Here is a 17,060-nt window from a genome sequence, read left to right on the forward strand (position 1 = left end):
TTTCTTTTTTTAGCATTTAAAGAGTTTATTAGACACATATAATTACACTCAATGAAGTTATAAGAGAGCTACAAAATGGAAAATTAAGAACTCACATGAATAAAACCTCAAACACATCCCAGAATAAAATTCAAACTTTTTCACTTAACATCTATACCTTTATTAAAAAAAAAAAAAACAACGCAGAAGGGCCCATTAAACACTTACGTAATAAAACTCAATGTCCATGCTAAATGTGGAGGATTGTATAGTACACAGCGTGGCCTATGGTTACATGCCCCCTTTCCTACACAATTCTTGCATTGCCTCACAATGATAATAATTATTACACTAGTAATACAAAGCAGAACACTTCTTCAAATTAAGTACTTTTTCCTGTATGTTGCAAAGACTGCCTTCCAGCACCAAGCAAAGAAGTGACTCCTGAAATACTGGGTGGAATTTCTATATCCAACATGGGACCCATGCGCTGGCAGATTCACAGCTGATGATCAGGAGCCACATGCTTACTGGACAAGAACATCCTCGTAGCTCCTGTTGTGCTCCTTGCCCTCGCAGTCTCAGCTCTTCGTCAGCAGCACAGGCTGCCAGGGATCTGCCAGGCCATGCAGCGCGTGGGGGTTGGGGAGGGGGGTGCGGCAGGAGAGGTGGGAGCTGCAAAAGAAGTGTAGGCCACGCCCACACCCACGCCCACGCCTGGCCTGGCTGGCATCCCTATTAACTTTTTTAAAAACAAACTTTAGTTTTGTTGATTTTCTCTATTTTAAGTTAGTTTTCCTATTGCCTTGATGTATGTTTATAGCTGTATGCCTTTCTGTCATCTCTTTGGGTTTGATTTGCTATTCATTTAGCTTCTTGAAATGGAAGCTTAGATGATTTTTAACTTTTTTTCTTTTTTAACATATGCAGCGAGGCCTGTACATTTCCTCTAAACACTGCTTTAACTGTTTCCCACAAGTTTTGATTCGACATATTTTAATTCTCATTAAGTTCAAAATATTTTAGAATTTCCATTATGATTTCATCTTTGACCCTAGGTCTTTTAGAAGTGCATTAATTTCCAAAATGCTCATTTTTTTTGTACTTATTTCTAGTTTTAATTTCATTAGAGTCAGAGAACATATTTAAATTACTTCAAACTATTGAAATTTATTGAGGCTTGCATATAGCCAATTTTGGTAAATGTTTTATGTGCACTTCAAAGAATGTTTATTTTGCTGTTGTTGGGTAAAGTGTTCTGTTTAGTTTCTTAAATTAAGCTTGTTAATTGTGTTGTTCAGCTCTTTTTATATCCCTACTGATTTTTGTCTGCTTTTATAGCTAATGTGAAAGATTTGTTAAAACATGCAAGGCTCCCACTTGGTTGTTGATTTTTGTATTTTTCCTTTTAATTCAGTCCATTTTGCTATTTTGAAGTTATATTATTGGATACATACAGATTTTATTTATTTAATTTTTATTTTTAATTCTTTTTGGTCAAAGGAGAATTTTTATTGCTTTTATGGACAGAAAACTCAATAGTGTACACTTAGCCAGTTCCTTAGCCTTGGCCTTTTCCAGCTTGGCAATTTGAGCCACCAACTTTGGACCCAGGATGCTACCTCCCCAGTGGTGGCGGAGCTCATCATATGTCATAATTGGTCCAGATATCTTCCAGCAGCGTAGCCAGAGCTCCTTTGTCTTCCGAGTTAACCTGTGTGAAGGCATAGTGGTGCAGGTCTCCCTGTGGACTGGATGCCCGGGCCTGGCCTTCCCCTGGATGATGCAGTAGGGAACTCCCATCTCCCCACACAGGGCTGGCAGGAAGACAACCAGCTCAATGGGATCCACATTGTGTGCAGTCACTTCGGGCCAGGCCTTCCTGTTCTCCAGCAGGGTGGTGACAGTGTCAGCCCCTGCTCCAAGGACAGGTGGCTTCTTGGTGGGGTCATCTCCTTTGCTGGAAGCTTTTATCTCCAACTGGGCCAGCAATCTCTGCTTCTTCTCTTGCTTTGTCTGTGGTTGGTCCTTGTGGGTCAGCCCCAGCAGCTACGTAGCTGTTGGGTGGTCCAAGGCCTGGGTGAACTGGTTAATGGCAGGTGGTACTTTCAGACTCTTATAGAGAATAGCTGTTTGCCTCTGCAGCCAAATGTAACAGGGCCATTTGACAAAGCAGGTGAGATCCCGTTTGGGCTGGATGTCCTGCCCAATGCCAAAATTCTTGGGCCTTTTCTCAAACAGGGGATTTACCACCTTCTTGGCCTCCTGCTTCTTCATGACAGCAGGGTCCAGCACCACCTTCTTCTCCTTGGCCTTCTTTCCCTTCGTTATCTTGGGCGGCCAGGGGAGAGAAAAAGGAAAGGGAGTTGTGTCTAGTTACATACAGATTTTAAATTGTTGTATCTTCTTGGTGAATGAAGAACAGCATATTTGTATGTGAATATTTCCTTCTCTTATATAAAATATAGCATAGTCTATAAACCTATACTTTCCTTACTTTATTTTGTTTTTTAAAGATTTTATTTATTTATTGTCAGAGAGAGGAAAAGGGAGGGAGAAAGAGAGGAAGGGAAACATTGACCTGCAACAGAAACATCAATCGGTTGCCCTTCGCACCACCCCCAACTGGTGACCTGGCCAGCAACCCACGCATGTACCCGGACAGGGAGTTGAACCGGTGACCTTTCCGTTCGCAGGTCAGAGCTCAATTCACTGAGCTGCACCAGCCAAGGCTACATATTTTAATTTGTTCCTAAAAGCACTACTGCTAAATGAAAGGCCATTCATCAGAAAAAATATTACCATCAATTTCAATGAAAACTTGTGATGCAGTCCATCAAACTCATACCCAATTAAATAAATCCAATACCAATTAATCAAGTTTATATTTTTAAAAATCCTAATAATTTGAATATAACAGTTTACATATACAACTTATTGTAATGAAGGTTTATTGTCCTTGTTAAGGAAGGAAATGAAGACTTAACAGGGGTGGTGAAGGGTGGGTGTGAAGGAGTCATTATAGAGAAGGTACATATTTTTTATATACCATTTCTTCACTGTTTTTCACCCTTCTGAAGATTCATAGCTATCTTGCACTCAAACTAACTTTAAAAATAAAGTTATATCATGGAAAAACACCTTGAAGGCAACGTAAGTACTAAACCTGAAGGCACGTTGAAACCCTTGGAAATAGCTTGTGTACTGAACAGACTGCAGAACCAGGGAAGATGCTACCTCTTCAGCCCTCCCAATTGGCATGCATATGCAAAACAAAGCATTTGGGGTTTATCCAATCAGGGCAAGCGATGCAAATATGTTCCCCAGGATATTGTTGGGTTAGACACTGTTATATTATGTAAATTGGTGAGTGTGTTTATTCTTTGAAAGTGTGATGTCAGATTATCATTCGTTATGGCATGTTTATTTGGTGTATTTAGGGAAGCAAAGGTCATTATACTATCATAAAATAGGAGTGTTGTTCAAAAAGTGGTATAGGTTTTTAAGACTCATCATGGCCAAAAGTTAATTGAACAGTAATTGAGCAGATAAGTCTATAGAGAGAACTTTACCTTGCTTTTTCCATGTAAATACAGTTTTAAGCAGTGGAGTGGCCTGGTCAGACCATGCTGTTAAGAATTCCTTCTGGCAGCTGGTATTGAGAGGATGCAGCCAGAGGGCCAAGTCTGGGAAGAAAAAGGTCGGGGGACTAATGAACGTGTCTGAGTAAGAAACAATGAGGACAGTGGGGCAGAACGAGGTCCCAGCCGAAGCCCAAATTCATGTGAGGATTCCAAGAATGATAAAGACCATTTTTCAAATCTCTGGGGATACTGTTGACATAATTTCATTTGGGGGAAGAAAAAGAAAAACTGAATCCTTATTTCACTTCATAAACAAAAATAAATTCTAGATGAATCAAAGATTCGAGCATAAGAAATGACACAAATAAAGTACAAAAAAAAAAAAACCACTGAGTGAATTGAAAAAATTATCTCTGAGAGGCATGACACAAAACTCAAGAGTCATAAAGAAAAAATAGGGCTTCCAGCCAAGATGGAGGCATAGGTAGACACACTGTGCCTCCTTGCACAACCAAGAGAAGGACAACAATTTAAAAACAAAAAACAACCAGAACTGACAGAAAATCGAACTGTATGGAAGTCTGACAACCAAGGAGTTAAAGAAGAAACATTCTTCCAGACCGGTAGGAGGGGCAGACACGGGCAGCTGGATGGAGAGGACTCGAGCCAAGGCGCTGGCTTGTGGACCCAGCGGGATTGTGGAACGGGGCAGGCCAGGCTGCAGCTGGCAGACCCCACAAGGAGGTGGCTGGCAGACCCTGAGGCCCCACATTCGCGCTTAGATAAACTGGCAGGAACGGCAGGGGAGCGAGCCGACCGCGCAACCCAGGGCTCCAGCTCAGGGAAATAAAGCCTCAAACCTCTGATTGAAAACACCCGTGGGGGTTGAGGCGGCAGCAGGAGAAACTCCCAGCCTCACAGGAGAGGTCGTTGGAGAGACCCACAGGGGCCTAGAGCGTGCACAAGCCCACCCACTCGGAAATCAGCACCAGAGGGGCCCAGTTTGATTGTGGGTAGTGGAGGCAGTGACTGGAATCCAGCAGAGAGTAGAGCAAGCGCCACTGCTCTGTATCGTACCCCACCCCCACGTACAGCGTTGCAGAGCAGCGACCAGTGTTACCCCGCCCTGGTGGACACCTAAGGCTCCTCCCCTTACATAACAGGCGCGCCAAGACAAAAAAATGGCCCAAATGAAAGAACAGATCAAAGCTTCAGAAAAAATACAACTAAGCAACGAAGAGATAGCCAACCTATCAGATGCACAGTTCAAAACACTGGTAATCAGGAAGCTCACAGAATTGGTTGAATTTGGTCACAAATTAGATGAAAAAATGAAGGCTATGCTAAGAGAAACAAAGGAAAATGTACAGGGAACCAAAAGTGATGGGAAGAAAACTGGAACTCAAATCAACGGTGTGGACCAGAAGGAAGAAACATCCAACCAGAAAAGAATGAAGAAACAAGAATTCAGAAAAATGAGGAGAGGCTTAGGAACCTCCAGGACATCTTTAAACGTTCCAATATTCGAATTATAGGGGTGCCAGAAGGAGAAGAGGAAGAGCAAACAATTGAAAACTTATTTGAACAAATAATGAAGGAGAACTTCCCTAATCTGGTAAAGGAAATAGACTTCCAGGAAGTCCAGGAAGCTCAGAGAGTCCCAAGGAAGCTGGACTCAAGGAGGAACACACCAAGGCACATCATAATTACATTAGCCAAGATTAAGCAGAAGGAGAGAATCTTAGAAGCACTAAGAGAAAAGGACATAGTTACCTACAAAGGGGTTCCCATAAGACTGTCAGCTGATGTCTCAAAAGAGACCTTACAGGCAAGAAGGGGCTGGCAAGGAGTATTCCAAGTTATGAAAGGCAAGGACCTACATCCAAGATTACTGAATCCAGCAAAGCTATCATTTAGAATGGAAGGGAAGATAAAGTGCTTCTCAGATAAGGTCAAGTTAAAGGAGTTTATCACACCAAGCCCTTATTATATGAAATGTTAAAGGGACTTATCTAAGAAAAAGAAGATAAAAAATATGAACAGTAAAAATGACAGCAAACTCAGTTATTAACAACCACACCTAAAACAAAAACAAAAGCAAACTAAGCAAACAACTAGAACAGAAACAGAACCACAGAAATGGAGATCACATGGAGGGTTATCAACAGGGGAGTGGGAGTGGGATAGAGGGGGGAAAGGTACAGAGAATAAGTAGCATAAATGGTAGGTAGAAAATAGACAGGGGGAGGGTAAGAATAGTATAGGAAATGTAGAAGCCAAAGAACTTCTATTATGACCCATGGACATGAACTATAGGGGGGGAATGTGGGAGGGAGGGGGTGTGCAGGATGGAGTGGAGTGAAGGGGGAGAAATGGGACAACTGTAATAGCATAATCAATAAATATATTTAAAAAATAAAGAAAAAATAATTTGACTCCATAAAAATGTAGACGTGAGAAAAATATATGCAAGTCAAACAGCTGAGAAACATCTGTTAACACACAGTTTCTTTTGGATTCAAAAAGCTCTTACAAATGAATAAGAAAACAGTAAGTACCTCATGAAATAGATAACATATATGAATAGGCAGTAAATGAACTTATAATAAGAGGCTTGACCTCACTCATAATTAAAAAATAGTTTTGGAACGAAATAATGAGATACTCTTAGAACAAGAATGGAAAAGGTGCGCGCAGTCAGCTAAGCAATGCTGGGAGGAAAGAGCCCTTCTCATCTGTCGCTGGAGTATGCATTAGCACGGTTTCTTTGGGTGGCAATCTGGATATATCAATTTTACCCCCCAAATTTTCTAATGAAAAATTTCAAACAGACAGAAAACTTGGAAAAAAGTGTACAGTGAACAACCACATATCTCAGTTAGGTTTTACAGATGTCAACATTTCATTTTGTGTTGTCAATTATATAACATGTTTATATTTTACATATTTATATTCTATATTACATAAAATACATATGCATCTATACCCACCCATATATATTCATCTATCCAGCCAGCCAGCATCTTAAATTTTGATGCATTTCAAAGTAAACTTCAGACATCAGTGCCCTTCATCCCTTAACATTTCAGCATACATATCAACTAGAGTTTAAGATTTACATACGTTTTCTTTAAGGTAAAATTTGCGTACAGTGAAACACACAGATTTTAAGTGGACCCCTCAACGTGTTTGGACAAATGTGCGCACCTTTGTAATCCAAACTCCTATAGGCTATAAGATATTTCCATCACCCCAGAAAGTTCCTTCCTGTCCCATCCCAGTACCCCCTGCCCCCCGGCAGTGTGTTTTACACGGCTGAGTTCCGCTGGTTCTAGAACAGCATGCACATGGAGTTACACCGCAGATACTCTTCTGTGTCAGTGAGGATGCTTTCGCAGCCATGTGTGTGCTCACCCACACTACCGCGTGTGTCGGTGCCCGTTCCTTTGCACTCCTGAGGAGCATCCCACTGCAGGATACACCACCGTTAGTTTGCCCCTTCCCCAGGCTAGGGCCATTTGGGTTGTTTCCAGGTTGGGGCTGTTACAGATGAAGCTGCTATAAACTTTCTTGTGAAGGTATTTTGAGGACATGTTTTCTCTTAGTCACGTGGGGGAACATAGTCTGAATGCATGCAGACCCTCGCCTTGGGGCTCACTGTCTGCTTTAACTTTGGTGCAAAGACACAGAGATGAGCACGTGCTGTGCGACAGGTACGGGAAGTGCGTGGTGGGAGGTGAAGGAGGTGAGCAGTGTGTCTGGGGGGGGAGAACCAGGGAAGGCCTCCTGGGGAAGGGACCCCGGGGCTGACACTGCCCTGGGTCCAACATGCTTGCGTTCCGGTCCTGTTCCCACGAAAAGAAAAGCCCTTGGGAGTCTGGCTTCCTCACCTGTCAACGGGGATGGCGACACTGCAGAAGTTGGCGGAATAATGTGCGGAAAGGCCCGGCCAGGCCTCAACAGGTGTCTGTTTGCTAAATGTTCCTCTTCTGTTCATAGGCCTGGCTCCTCTGGTGGCCTTCAACGTGGATGTGGCCCGGACCTGGGTGACTCCCGAGGGAGGCGGGCCTCATGTGCTCCGCTCCCTGTTGCACCAAGACCCCAGCAGCAAGCAGACCTGGTGAGTGTGGCCCGACAGACAGGCAGCCTGAGGACGGTGGGGGGGGATCCAGGGAGCCTGAGGGCCCCCCCCAGAAGCCTGGGCACCCCCCCGTCCGGGGAAGACACCCTTGCACTCTCCCAAGGGCGTGCAGGGGAGAGAGGGAGGCGCACAGAGGCTGTGAGCCCCAGGCCAGTCCACCCCAGCCGTCTCCTCACCTGGCCTCTTTCCTCAAGGCCGAGGCAGGGGTGGGGCGACTTCAAAACCATTTAAAAATAAAGTTTGACAAAACACATTTTTTTAAATGGAAAATATGTGGCAGGATGGAGTGGTGGCTCAGGGGCAGGCTATGGGGCTGGTGGCTGGTTCCGCTTCGCTCGGTCTTTGCAGCCACACGCTCACCCCTGAGCCTGGCTCCCAGCTCTGCAAAGGGGCGTGGCTTGCCTGCCTCACAGGGCTGTTGAGACACTGCTTGAGTTCATGCGCACAAAGGACTTCACCTCGTTTCTGGCCAAAGCGAAGCTCAATAATGTTATCTCATATTGTAAAATATCATTTGTACCCACCCATTGGATAAACAAAAAACTTGACATCCGACAGCATTCTGTTGGTAAGGATGTGGTGAAACTTTCGAGAACGTAAACTGGTGTAACCACCTTGGAGAACAGTTTTGCCATATGTGGTAAAACTGAAGATACGCGTGCTGGGACTCAGTGATTCCACTACCAGATACCAGCCCTAGGGAAGCTCTCAGGTGAGGGCATTTGTGGCAGCCCTGCTTGGAATTGTGAAAGACTGGAAATGCTTGTCATTCCAAAAACGGAAGAAATAAGCTGTGAGTCACACACTGCAATCCTAGAGGCAGGTAAAATGAATGAAAAGAGTGCGGAGGCTATTAAGGTAGATCAATCTCAAAACACTGCAAGGAGAAAAAGGCAAGTCATAGAGTTGTGTGAACAGCGGTGTTCACTCAGCCAGCGCCTGTACGGAGCACCTGCCACGAGCCAGGTCCTGAGGACAGACAGTGAGCAAAGCAGACAGAATTCCAAGAGCTCAGGGGAGACAGATGATGAGCAAGTCAACATGCTTTAGCGTCAGACGCTGGCAGAGGTGGTGTGCTGACGTGCAAGCACGTCTTTAGTGCTTCTTTCCCCTGTTATCACCAAAACGACCTTAAGGACTGCTTCTGCTTTGAAGCCAGGATCCAGTCAAGCTTTGTGTCTCTTGGTCTCTAAGCTAGAGCAATCCTTCCTCTCCGCTTTTGTTTGTGATGGTCACAGGGCTTTTCCTGGGCCTGCTCTGCGACCCAGCCTTGCTCAGGCGCTGCTTCCCTCCCCACCCCCACCCCTGCTGCTTTGCTTTTGGTCAATGGTCAAGGGATGCCTTCATATCCAGCACACCTGAGCTGTGAGCCCAGGGTCCAGCAGGCCTTTGGGGCAGAGCCAGGTGAGGTGCTCAGGGTTGCTGGCTGGGTAGAACTATGCATCTCCCTGAGCTGGGCAGAGCAGGAGCTCTGTCTGGTGGCAGATGGGTGGGCACTGGCAGCCCCCATGGCAGCCCTGGGACTTGGGCCAGGACGCTGCCAGACAGCAAGCTTGGACCCCTTGCTGGACTGTGGCTTCTCCATTTTTATAGTGAAGAGGCTGCTGACCATCAGATTTAACTGGCGAGGGCAGGGCCAACTCATTCATTCATTCTTTCACTTATTCATTCACTCGGCAAGTACTTACAGAGCATCTTCTCAGTGCCAAGTGAGGTTTGGGGGGCAAGACAGTGAAGGAGACGCAATCCCTGCCCTCATGCAGCTCCCAGGCTCATGAGAAAAACAGATGAATGAGGAGGTGACAAGAAGAGTGATGACTGCCCTGGTGGGGATGTCCAGGGCTCTTTGGGGACATAGAGGCAGGTGTGTCCTTCAGGCAGAGGATGCGCACAGACCCTGGAACATGGGGGAGCAGTAGGAACTTGTGTGAGAAGGCATGGAAGTGGGAAGTCCAGCTGGGCCTGGAAGCTGGCCTGCGCAAGATCCAGGAACCGAGACAAAGCCGGTGCCCAAAGCTGAGCATAGGGAAAAACGAGGTGGGGGAGGTGAGCAGTGCGGGTCAGCAAAGAGTTTGGGGAGAGCCAGGAAGGTTTGACGCAGGGGAGGGGGCAGCGGGTGGTGAGAGGTTGTCAGGAGGTTTTTGGCTGCAGGAATTCGAATCGAAGGCCGGTGTCAGCAGTTTTCCTTCGTTTGGTGAAGCTGCACTGACATGTGCCAAACAGAACGATGCACACACCGTGAGCAGCTCAGTGAGTGTTCGAAAAGTGGCCCGGGCAGGCAGGGTCCAGGCCCAGACTGGGACATCGCCAGCTGCGCCGGCCACAGGCCCCGCCCAGAGCCAGCCACAGCTGCCACCTCCATGCAGTGGTGTTGCCTGTTCTTGAACTGGGTCTAAACGAGGCATACAGTAGGCTTCTCCCCCAACACAGTCTGTGACTTTCACCCACGGCCTTGCCTGAGGCGGTGGTGCTCATTCTCCTTGCTAGAGTGTCCGGTGTGAGGAGTGCCTTCGGGGCGTGTGGGCTTTTATGAAGAGCAGGGCGTGGAGCAGTGCCCTTCCCGCTGTCAGGCATGCTCCCAGCAGCGGAGTTGCTGGGTCAGGGCTCGCGTTGGCTCAGCATTCCGTTTTCCCAACTTCGAGGTGCAGGATGTTCTCGTTGCTCCACACACGCGCGAAGCTGGGCTTCCGTCTGGCTTGTTTGTGACCGTCTCCTGCTCAGTCCCCCAGCACCAGGCCTGACAAACGTTAAGACTCTGTCCCTCAGAAGTCCAAGCTGAAAGGCCATGATGAATGAGGGGAATTTGGAGCCCTCACCCCCAACAGAAGGCCCCAAGCCCACCAACGGTGCGGGGGAAGAGCCCAGCTGGGCTCATGAAAAGCTTTCTGAACACCAGCTGACACAGAAGGGGGCTCATGGGAGGATGTGGTGAGAAGCACTTCTGGGGGTTCCTGCCACAAATGATGGGGCCTGCGACCATGTGCCTGCTGCATGGGGCAGGAAATGCTCTGCTGGCCACCAGGCCACAGGGAGAGGCGCATGGTGAAAAGGGTGAAAAGGGTGAAAAGGGTGAAGGGATTAGGAAGGACAAATTGGTGGTTACAAAACAGTCCCAGGGATGTAAAGTCCAGCATGGGGAGCAGAGTCGACAGTGCTGCAGTAACGATGTGTGGTGCCTGGTGGGTACCTGAAATACCGGGGAAACACTTTGGAAAGTGTATGAGTGTCTAACCGCTAGGCTGTATACCTGAAACTAGTAAGAAATAATGTTGAATGTAAACTGTAATTGAAAAATAAAATTTAAATTAAAAAAATCCAAGATAATCTCCCCATATAAAGATCCTTCACCTAAGTCCACAAAGTCAGTTTGACCATGAAAAGTAGCATAGTCACAGGTTCTGGAGATTGGGACATTATCCTGCTTTCTACTGCCAGGCTATTCTGACCTCTGGTGGAGGGATGCCAGGGCCACAGGCGTGAAGGCGGGAATCTCAGCGTTTCTAGGTGGGTGGGTCCCTGGGGAGAGAGTGCTGGCGAAGGAAACAGACCAGGCCTCAGGACTCCGTTTGCAAGTCGGCCAGTGAAGGGATCTGAGGGGAGTCAGGAGAGGGGAGGAGACAATCCAGAAGAAGGGGTTTCAAGGGGGAGATGGTCACTGACAACCAGGGCTGCAGAGAGCCTGGGGAAGACGAGGACAGGAAGGTGTCCACTGGACCCGGCAATGTGGGGACCACTGGTGGTGTGGGGTGCAAATCAGCGTGGAGCGGGTTAAGCTGGAGGGGCGCACACACAAATGTAGAGACAGTACCTCTTTCCTGCCCCCCACCCACTACAGCCTCATCATGACCTTTCAAAACCATAGACTAATTATGTGCTTCCCTTTTATAAAGTCCCCGTGGCTTGCCTCCACCCTCAGCATGAAGGCCTTGCACTTGGCTCACCGTAACCAAGCCCAGCCTCAGGGTGCCTTTCCGAGCACCCCTTCCTCACAACCCTAGGATGGGGAGCTCACTCCTGCCTCAGGCAGCCCAGCCCTCCCTGGGCAGCATGGCTACTGAGCTCGGGGTGGGCAGGAGCGGGGGGAGTTTACTGTTGGGCATCATACCTCCTGAGGCTGCCTTAAATGGGCTGAGGTGCCCACCCCAGACCTCCAGTTCTGACTGACTCATAGGATAGCACCAACATGCCCTTCTCAGGGAATAGTGTCACTGAGGCCAGCTGGGACAGCCCCTCTCCATGGCAGCCACTGGGAAGCCAGCAGTGCCCCCAATATAAGCGACTATGCTGTAGGTGGCTTCCGGGTTCCCCCCACTGCCACCAAAGAGCAGAATCTTTGTTTATTGCCAGTATTGCCCCATCTGTGTCAGGGTGGGTGAGAGGGCAGAGAGGGGCTGCACTGAACCCTTTCCTGCCTGGAACTGTACAAAAGTAGATGCTGAGCAATGTTCTGCATGGTGCAGAGTCTGCCTGCCTTTCCCCGGTCTGCGCCTTCTCTCAGTTTTCCAGCCAGGGATCCTGTGGGCCTGTGGGCCTAGAATGGGAAGACTGTGAGTGGGCAGGCAGAGAGGAGAAGGGGATCAGCAACCAGCTCAACTTTGCGGTCTACCCTCCCACTCAGGCTCCTGGTCACCAGCTCCAGGGCAGCAGGACCCCTACACCAGTGTTCCCTCAGCCAGGATGCCCTCAGCCAGGATGAGATCCTTTGCCAACCTGTGGGTGAGTCAGACCCAGCTGCAGGGAATGGTCCCAGGACCTCTTCTAGGAGTCCCGCTCATCCAGCCCAGCCCACTCCAACCCCCCCGCCCCATGTAGTCCAGTCCCTCCCGTGTAGACTCCACTACCACCCACAGCCCGGTTTCTCCCCCAACGTCCAATCCCAGTCCAACCCAGCCCTAACCCCCAGCCCACCTTTCTTGACCCAATCCTAACACCAAAACGATACCTAACATGTATCAAGTGCTGACCATGGTAAGAGGGTTCACTTTTAACCCTCAAAACCATAGCGTTTGACAAAAGAGGAACCTCCAGTTCAGAGAAAGCCTTTGGTTGCCAGTATGACTAAGGCTGCACAAATAGTACTGGCGGCACCACAGACCCAAATGCAACTTCCCCTGGTTCCCAAACCTCGCCTATTCCAACTCGTCACACCTTGGTGGAATCCAGCCCTACCTTCCCATTCTAACTGTGGCCAGCCTAGTATCTAGTATGGAGCCTGGCACATATCAGGCGCTCCATAAATGCTGTTTGAGCAAATGAATGAAGCAAATTCACTTATTAACCAACACTACCCATCCCACCCACTCTAACTCAAGGCACACTTTCGCTGGTGACCCCTCAGCTCTGTAGGGCAGAGCGAGGTCTCTATGGGAGGCACTGTGTTGAACAGCCTCTGGAGGGCACACAGTCCAGCAGGGAGGCTGATGATCTAGTGGCTCCGAAACGAGACCGTCCACTGAGGCCCATGTCGGCAAGGGAGAGGAAGGAGCTACCACGTCTGCCCCTGGGGTTGTGGGGCAGTAAGATTCCCCACAGGCAGGTCTTTGAGACTGGAGAGTTCATCAGTCCATAGAGCTAGTCCCTCAGCATCTTGCACAGCCCCCTGCTCTGCACACACCCACCACCTAGCTCTTCCCTACCCACCTGCCCCACCAGACTGGGAGCCCCCAGAGGAAAAGCACTAGGTCTGTTTTTCCTAGGTCCCCATCACCACCTGTCACAAGCCAGGACAGAGCAGACATCACAGGCCCTGTGGTCTCTCTGACCTTGGCTCCAGGGTTGCCTCCCTGTGTCCCACCACCTTACCTGGGCTTAACTGTTTCAGAGCATGTCCCCATCCCGAAGGGGCGGCACCGGGGAGTGACTGTGGTCCGGAACAACGACAGTGTTTTGGTGAGTGTGCATGGGACGGGAGGCTGCAGGGCCTTGGGGAGGCTGGAGCTGAACCCTGTGGCAAACTGGTACTCATACCAGTCCTCACTGGTGTGCTATTCTCAGGGCCCAGCCCAGCTGTCTCCCTGGTGCCAACACGAGGGCTGACCTCGGCTCTGACAGGGTACTCCATGTGACCCAGCACATTGACCCAGGGGCTAACCTCAGCTCTGACCCTGGCACCAACTCCTACCCCTGGTAAGGGGTGAGCTAGCTGTTCTTGCATCCCCTGCCTAGTTGAGGCACTTGGTTCTGTGTAGCTGTGACTAAGGGGCCTAGGTTGGGGGTGACCCAGACTTTCCCTCTCCCTTTCTCTCCCTCTTCCCCAGATCTGTATTCAAAAGGTGGTCCGGCAGCCCCACAGCCTCAGCTCAGAACTCACAGGCATCTGCAGCTTGCTGGCCCCTGACCTCAGTCCCAAGACCCAGGTCTCTTTCAACGATGTAGGTAAGGACTGGATACTCACTGGCTTTGGACAGCTCTGAAGAGGTCTCCTCAGGTCTCCAAGAATAGGCGCCAGCCCATGGCAGAGGCAGAGGGACACAGAGGCCCAGGGAGGGCAAGGCAGGCCTAGGTCCCCCGTGGGCCAAGTGTGGGCTTCTGTCAAGGTGAGAAAGGAGGCTGTCTGACTCTGAGCTCTTCCGTGTGTACTTTTTAAAGAAAATCTCCTGGACCCCAAGGCCCATGTGGATGCTGGAGACTGCTACAGGAACAAAAGAGACAGCACAGAGAATGCAGCCAGGTTGCGCCGGGCTCTGAGGGCAAAGGAGGAGGAAGAGGAGGAGGAGGAGGCAGAAGCTGGTGAGAAGGGGAAGACCTGGGTTGCTCCCAGAAGCTCTCAGAGCTGACACCCAGGCTGGTGACCTCCAGGGGTGTGAGGTGCCTAGGTCTGCAAGATGGGGAGCAGTGGCTGGATTCTACAGGCCTCACCAGCACCTGCTCTGCCCCCTCCATCTTACAGATGGGGAAACTGAGGCCCAGAGAGTGGGAGTGATGGGAGTGACTCGCACACAGTCAGAGCTTGAGCAGGTTCTGGCTCTCTCTTTGCTTCTGAGACAAAGGCTTCACTCTTGGGAGCTTCACCGACTTCTTACCTGAACTGAGCCCTTGGGGCTTGAATGGGGATGGGTGCCCTGCAGGGCAGGACATACCACCACCCTTACTTCTGCCCCAAATTCCATGCCCACTCCTGACCTGCTCCCTGTCTTGGCCCAGGCACCGAAATTGCCATCATCCTGGATGGCTCAGGAAGTATTGATGCCCCAGACTTCCAGAAAGCCAAAGACTTTATCTCTAACATGATGAAGAGTATCTATGAGAAGTGCTTCGAGGTAGGCTTCCCCAGGGGCTAGGCTCACAGTCTGTTGCTGTCTATTGCTGTGAACAAACCACCTCAACGCAACCACCACTGAGCTGTTCTCAGTTCTGTGGGTCAGCTCTTTGGGCTGGGCTCAGCTGGGCAGTTCTTCTGATGGTCTTGCCTGAAGTGGTTTCCTGCAGCTGCAGGTATCTGGTTGCTTGACTGGGACTGGACGGCCTAAGATGGCCTCACTGGTCTGGCCATGTGTCTCCAGCAGGTCAGCCCAAGGTTTTCATGGCTGCAACATCACAAAAGGGCGAGACCTAATGCACACAAGTGCTTTTCATGTGTCTGATTATATCCCATTTGCTGATATCCCAATGGCCAGAGAAAGCCACATGGCCAATACAAAGGGGAGAGGGACTGCACAAGCTCACGGGTTCAGGGAGAAGAAGTCTGTGCTTCACTGGGGGTGTCACGGTCACACCTCTCCCAACCCCACTTGCTCAGAGATTTCCCTGTGCCTAGCATCTTCTCCTGCATTAAATGAGGACGAAGGAGTGGATTCTTCTACCACTTCCAAGGGGAGCCACTCAACGGCCTTGGGCATGGCGACTCTGCCAACCTCCTCCCCCGGCCCTCCCTCCAGTGCAGCTTTGCCCTGGTGCAGTACGGAAGAGTGATCCAGACCGAGTTTGACCTTCAGTACAGCCAGGATGTGATGGCTTCCCTCAGCAGAGTCCAGCACATCACTCAAGTGGGCAATGTCACCAGGACAGCCTCTGCCATGCAGCATGTCCTGTGAGTGTGAGGGCGGCGGGAATTACCTGAGTACCACTGGGTGCTGGCTGGCATCCCCGCCCAGAGGTGTGGAGGCACTATGCCCGGAGAGGTGGCTGGACAGAACTGTGAACCGGAACTGGCTGAGAGGGGTATGCGAGGTCTTTCCATTCAGCCTTGGCTGATGAGTGACACCCCGGGACAGTCTTCCAAAAATTCTTCTGAAGACTCCTCTTGCGAGCAGCAGTGCAAGCAGGGCGGGCTCCGGGGCCAGGCTGCCTGGGTCTATATCACAGCTCCAGTCTGTACTTGGAGGCCCTAGGGGCCTAACCTCTCCGCTTGTTTCCTCTCTTTTAAAATGAGAATAATAATAACACTTGCCTTATTGGATTTTGTGAGGATTAAATGGGTTAAAATACGTACAGTGCATCTAATAGTGCCTGGCACACAAGTGCTTGGCAAATATCAGCCACTGTTATTAATGTCATTATTATTCTCACACATGTCTATTCCTTGTTCTGTCCAGCACTTTTCTATTGGGAGCAGGCTGCCCCACCCCCAGGCCTGCTGCCTGCCACAGAGCCACCCCCACCCTCACTTTCCCTTACTTAGAGACAACATCTTCACACCAACACACGGCTCCAGAGAAAAGGCATCCAAGATCATGGTGGTGCTCACCGACGGGGACATATTCGAAGACCCCCTGGACCTCACGACTGTCATCAACTCACCAAAGATGCAAGGTGTTGAGCGCTTTGCCATTGGGGTAAGAGCCAGCCGCAGGGGTCAGTTCCTGACCCTGTGCAGCCCGGGGTGGGGAGGAGCCAGGGTTCCTGGTTGGGGCTTCTGTGAGTGGCTTACCCACACCCTGTTCTGTTCACACTCACCCACTTCCTTTCTCCCAGTCCCCATGTCCCGGGCATCACGCCCACGGCCAACTGGGTCCTCCCGCAGAAGGCTCATTTCCCAGTGTGCTCTTGGCTTACATGCCAGCAGTGATGGGGAGTCCCTCTGGGAGCCCACAGGAAGGACATTGGGACTGGGGGAAGGGTGGTCCTGGAGGAGATGGTGCTGAGCTGAGTTTTGGAGGACAGATGGGGTACAGAGGAGGGAAGGGCTCTGCAAGCAGTGGAAACTCACATGTAGGGATGAGAAGGAGAATGTTCAGGAAATGTAAAAAACTGGAGCCCAGAGTGTGTGTTTGGGGGCGAACAGGGAGCAGGGAAAGTAGAGGGCAGGTGACGGAAGCCCTGAAGGCCAGGGGGCGGGGCTCAGCCCTCTCCCTCGGCCTTGGAGAGCTCGGGGCTTAGGAAGCAGTCAGCCCTCACGGTGCTGACCTATTGATTCC

The 17,060-nt window shown here is 49.8% G+C and overlaps 1 protein-coding gene and 1 pseudogene across 3 annotated transcripts in view; one reads left to right on the top strand and one right to left on the bottom strand.

Moving 5' to 3' along the window:
• The window catches only part of ITGAE (integrin subunit alpha E), a 60,253-nt gene that overhangs the window by 9,931 nt on the left and 33,262 nt on the right, over nucleotides 1–17,060 (top strand). For all 3 annotated transcript variants that reach the window (XM_045199156.2, XM_045199158.2, XM_045199159.2), the window contains exons 2-9: nucleotides 7,563–7,683; nucleotides 12,323–12,420; nucleotides 13,526–13,593; nucleotides 13,962–14,079; nucleotides 14,293–14,433; nucleotides 14,848–14,963; nucleotides 15,582–15,733; nucleotides 16,325–16,478. In XM_045199156.2, the coding sequence (XP_045055091.2) occupies nucleotides 7,563–7,683; nucleotides 12,323–12,420; nucleotides 13,526–13,593; nucleotides 13,962–14,079; nucleotides 14,293–14,433; nucleotides 14,848–14,963; nucleotides 15,582–15,733; nucleotides 16,325–16,478 (968 nt within the window). The remainder of the gene's footprint in view (nucleotides 1–7,562; nucleotides 7,684–12,322; nucleotides 12,421–13,525; nucleotides 13,594–13,961; nucleotides 14,080–14,292; nucleotides 14,434–14,847; nucleotides 14,964–15,581; nucleotides 15,734–16,324; nucleotides 16,479–17,060) is intronic.
• Nucleotides 1,477–4,335, bottom strand: LOC139441139 (large ribosomal subunit protein eL8 pseudogene; annotated as a pseudogene).

This window comes from Desmodus rotundus, chromosome 9 (genome assembly GCF_022682495.2).
Source record: "Desmodus rotundus isolate HL8 chromosome 9, HLdesRot8A.1, whole genome shotgun sequence".
NCBI lineage: Eukaryota > Metazoa > Chordata > Mammalia > Chiroptera > Phyllostomidae > Desmodus > Desmodus rotundus.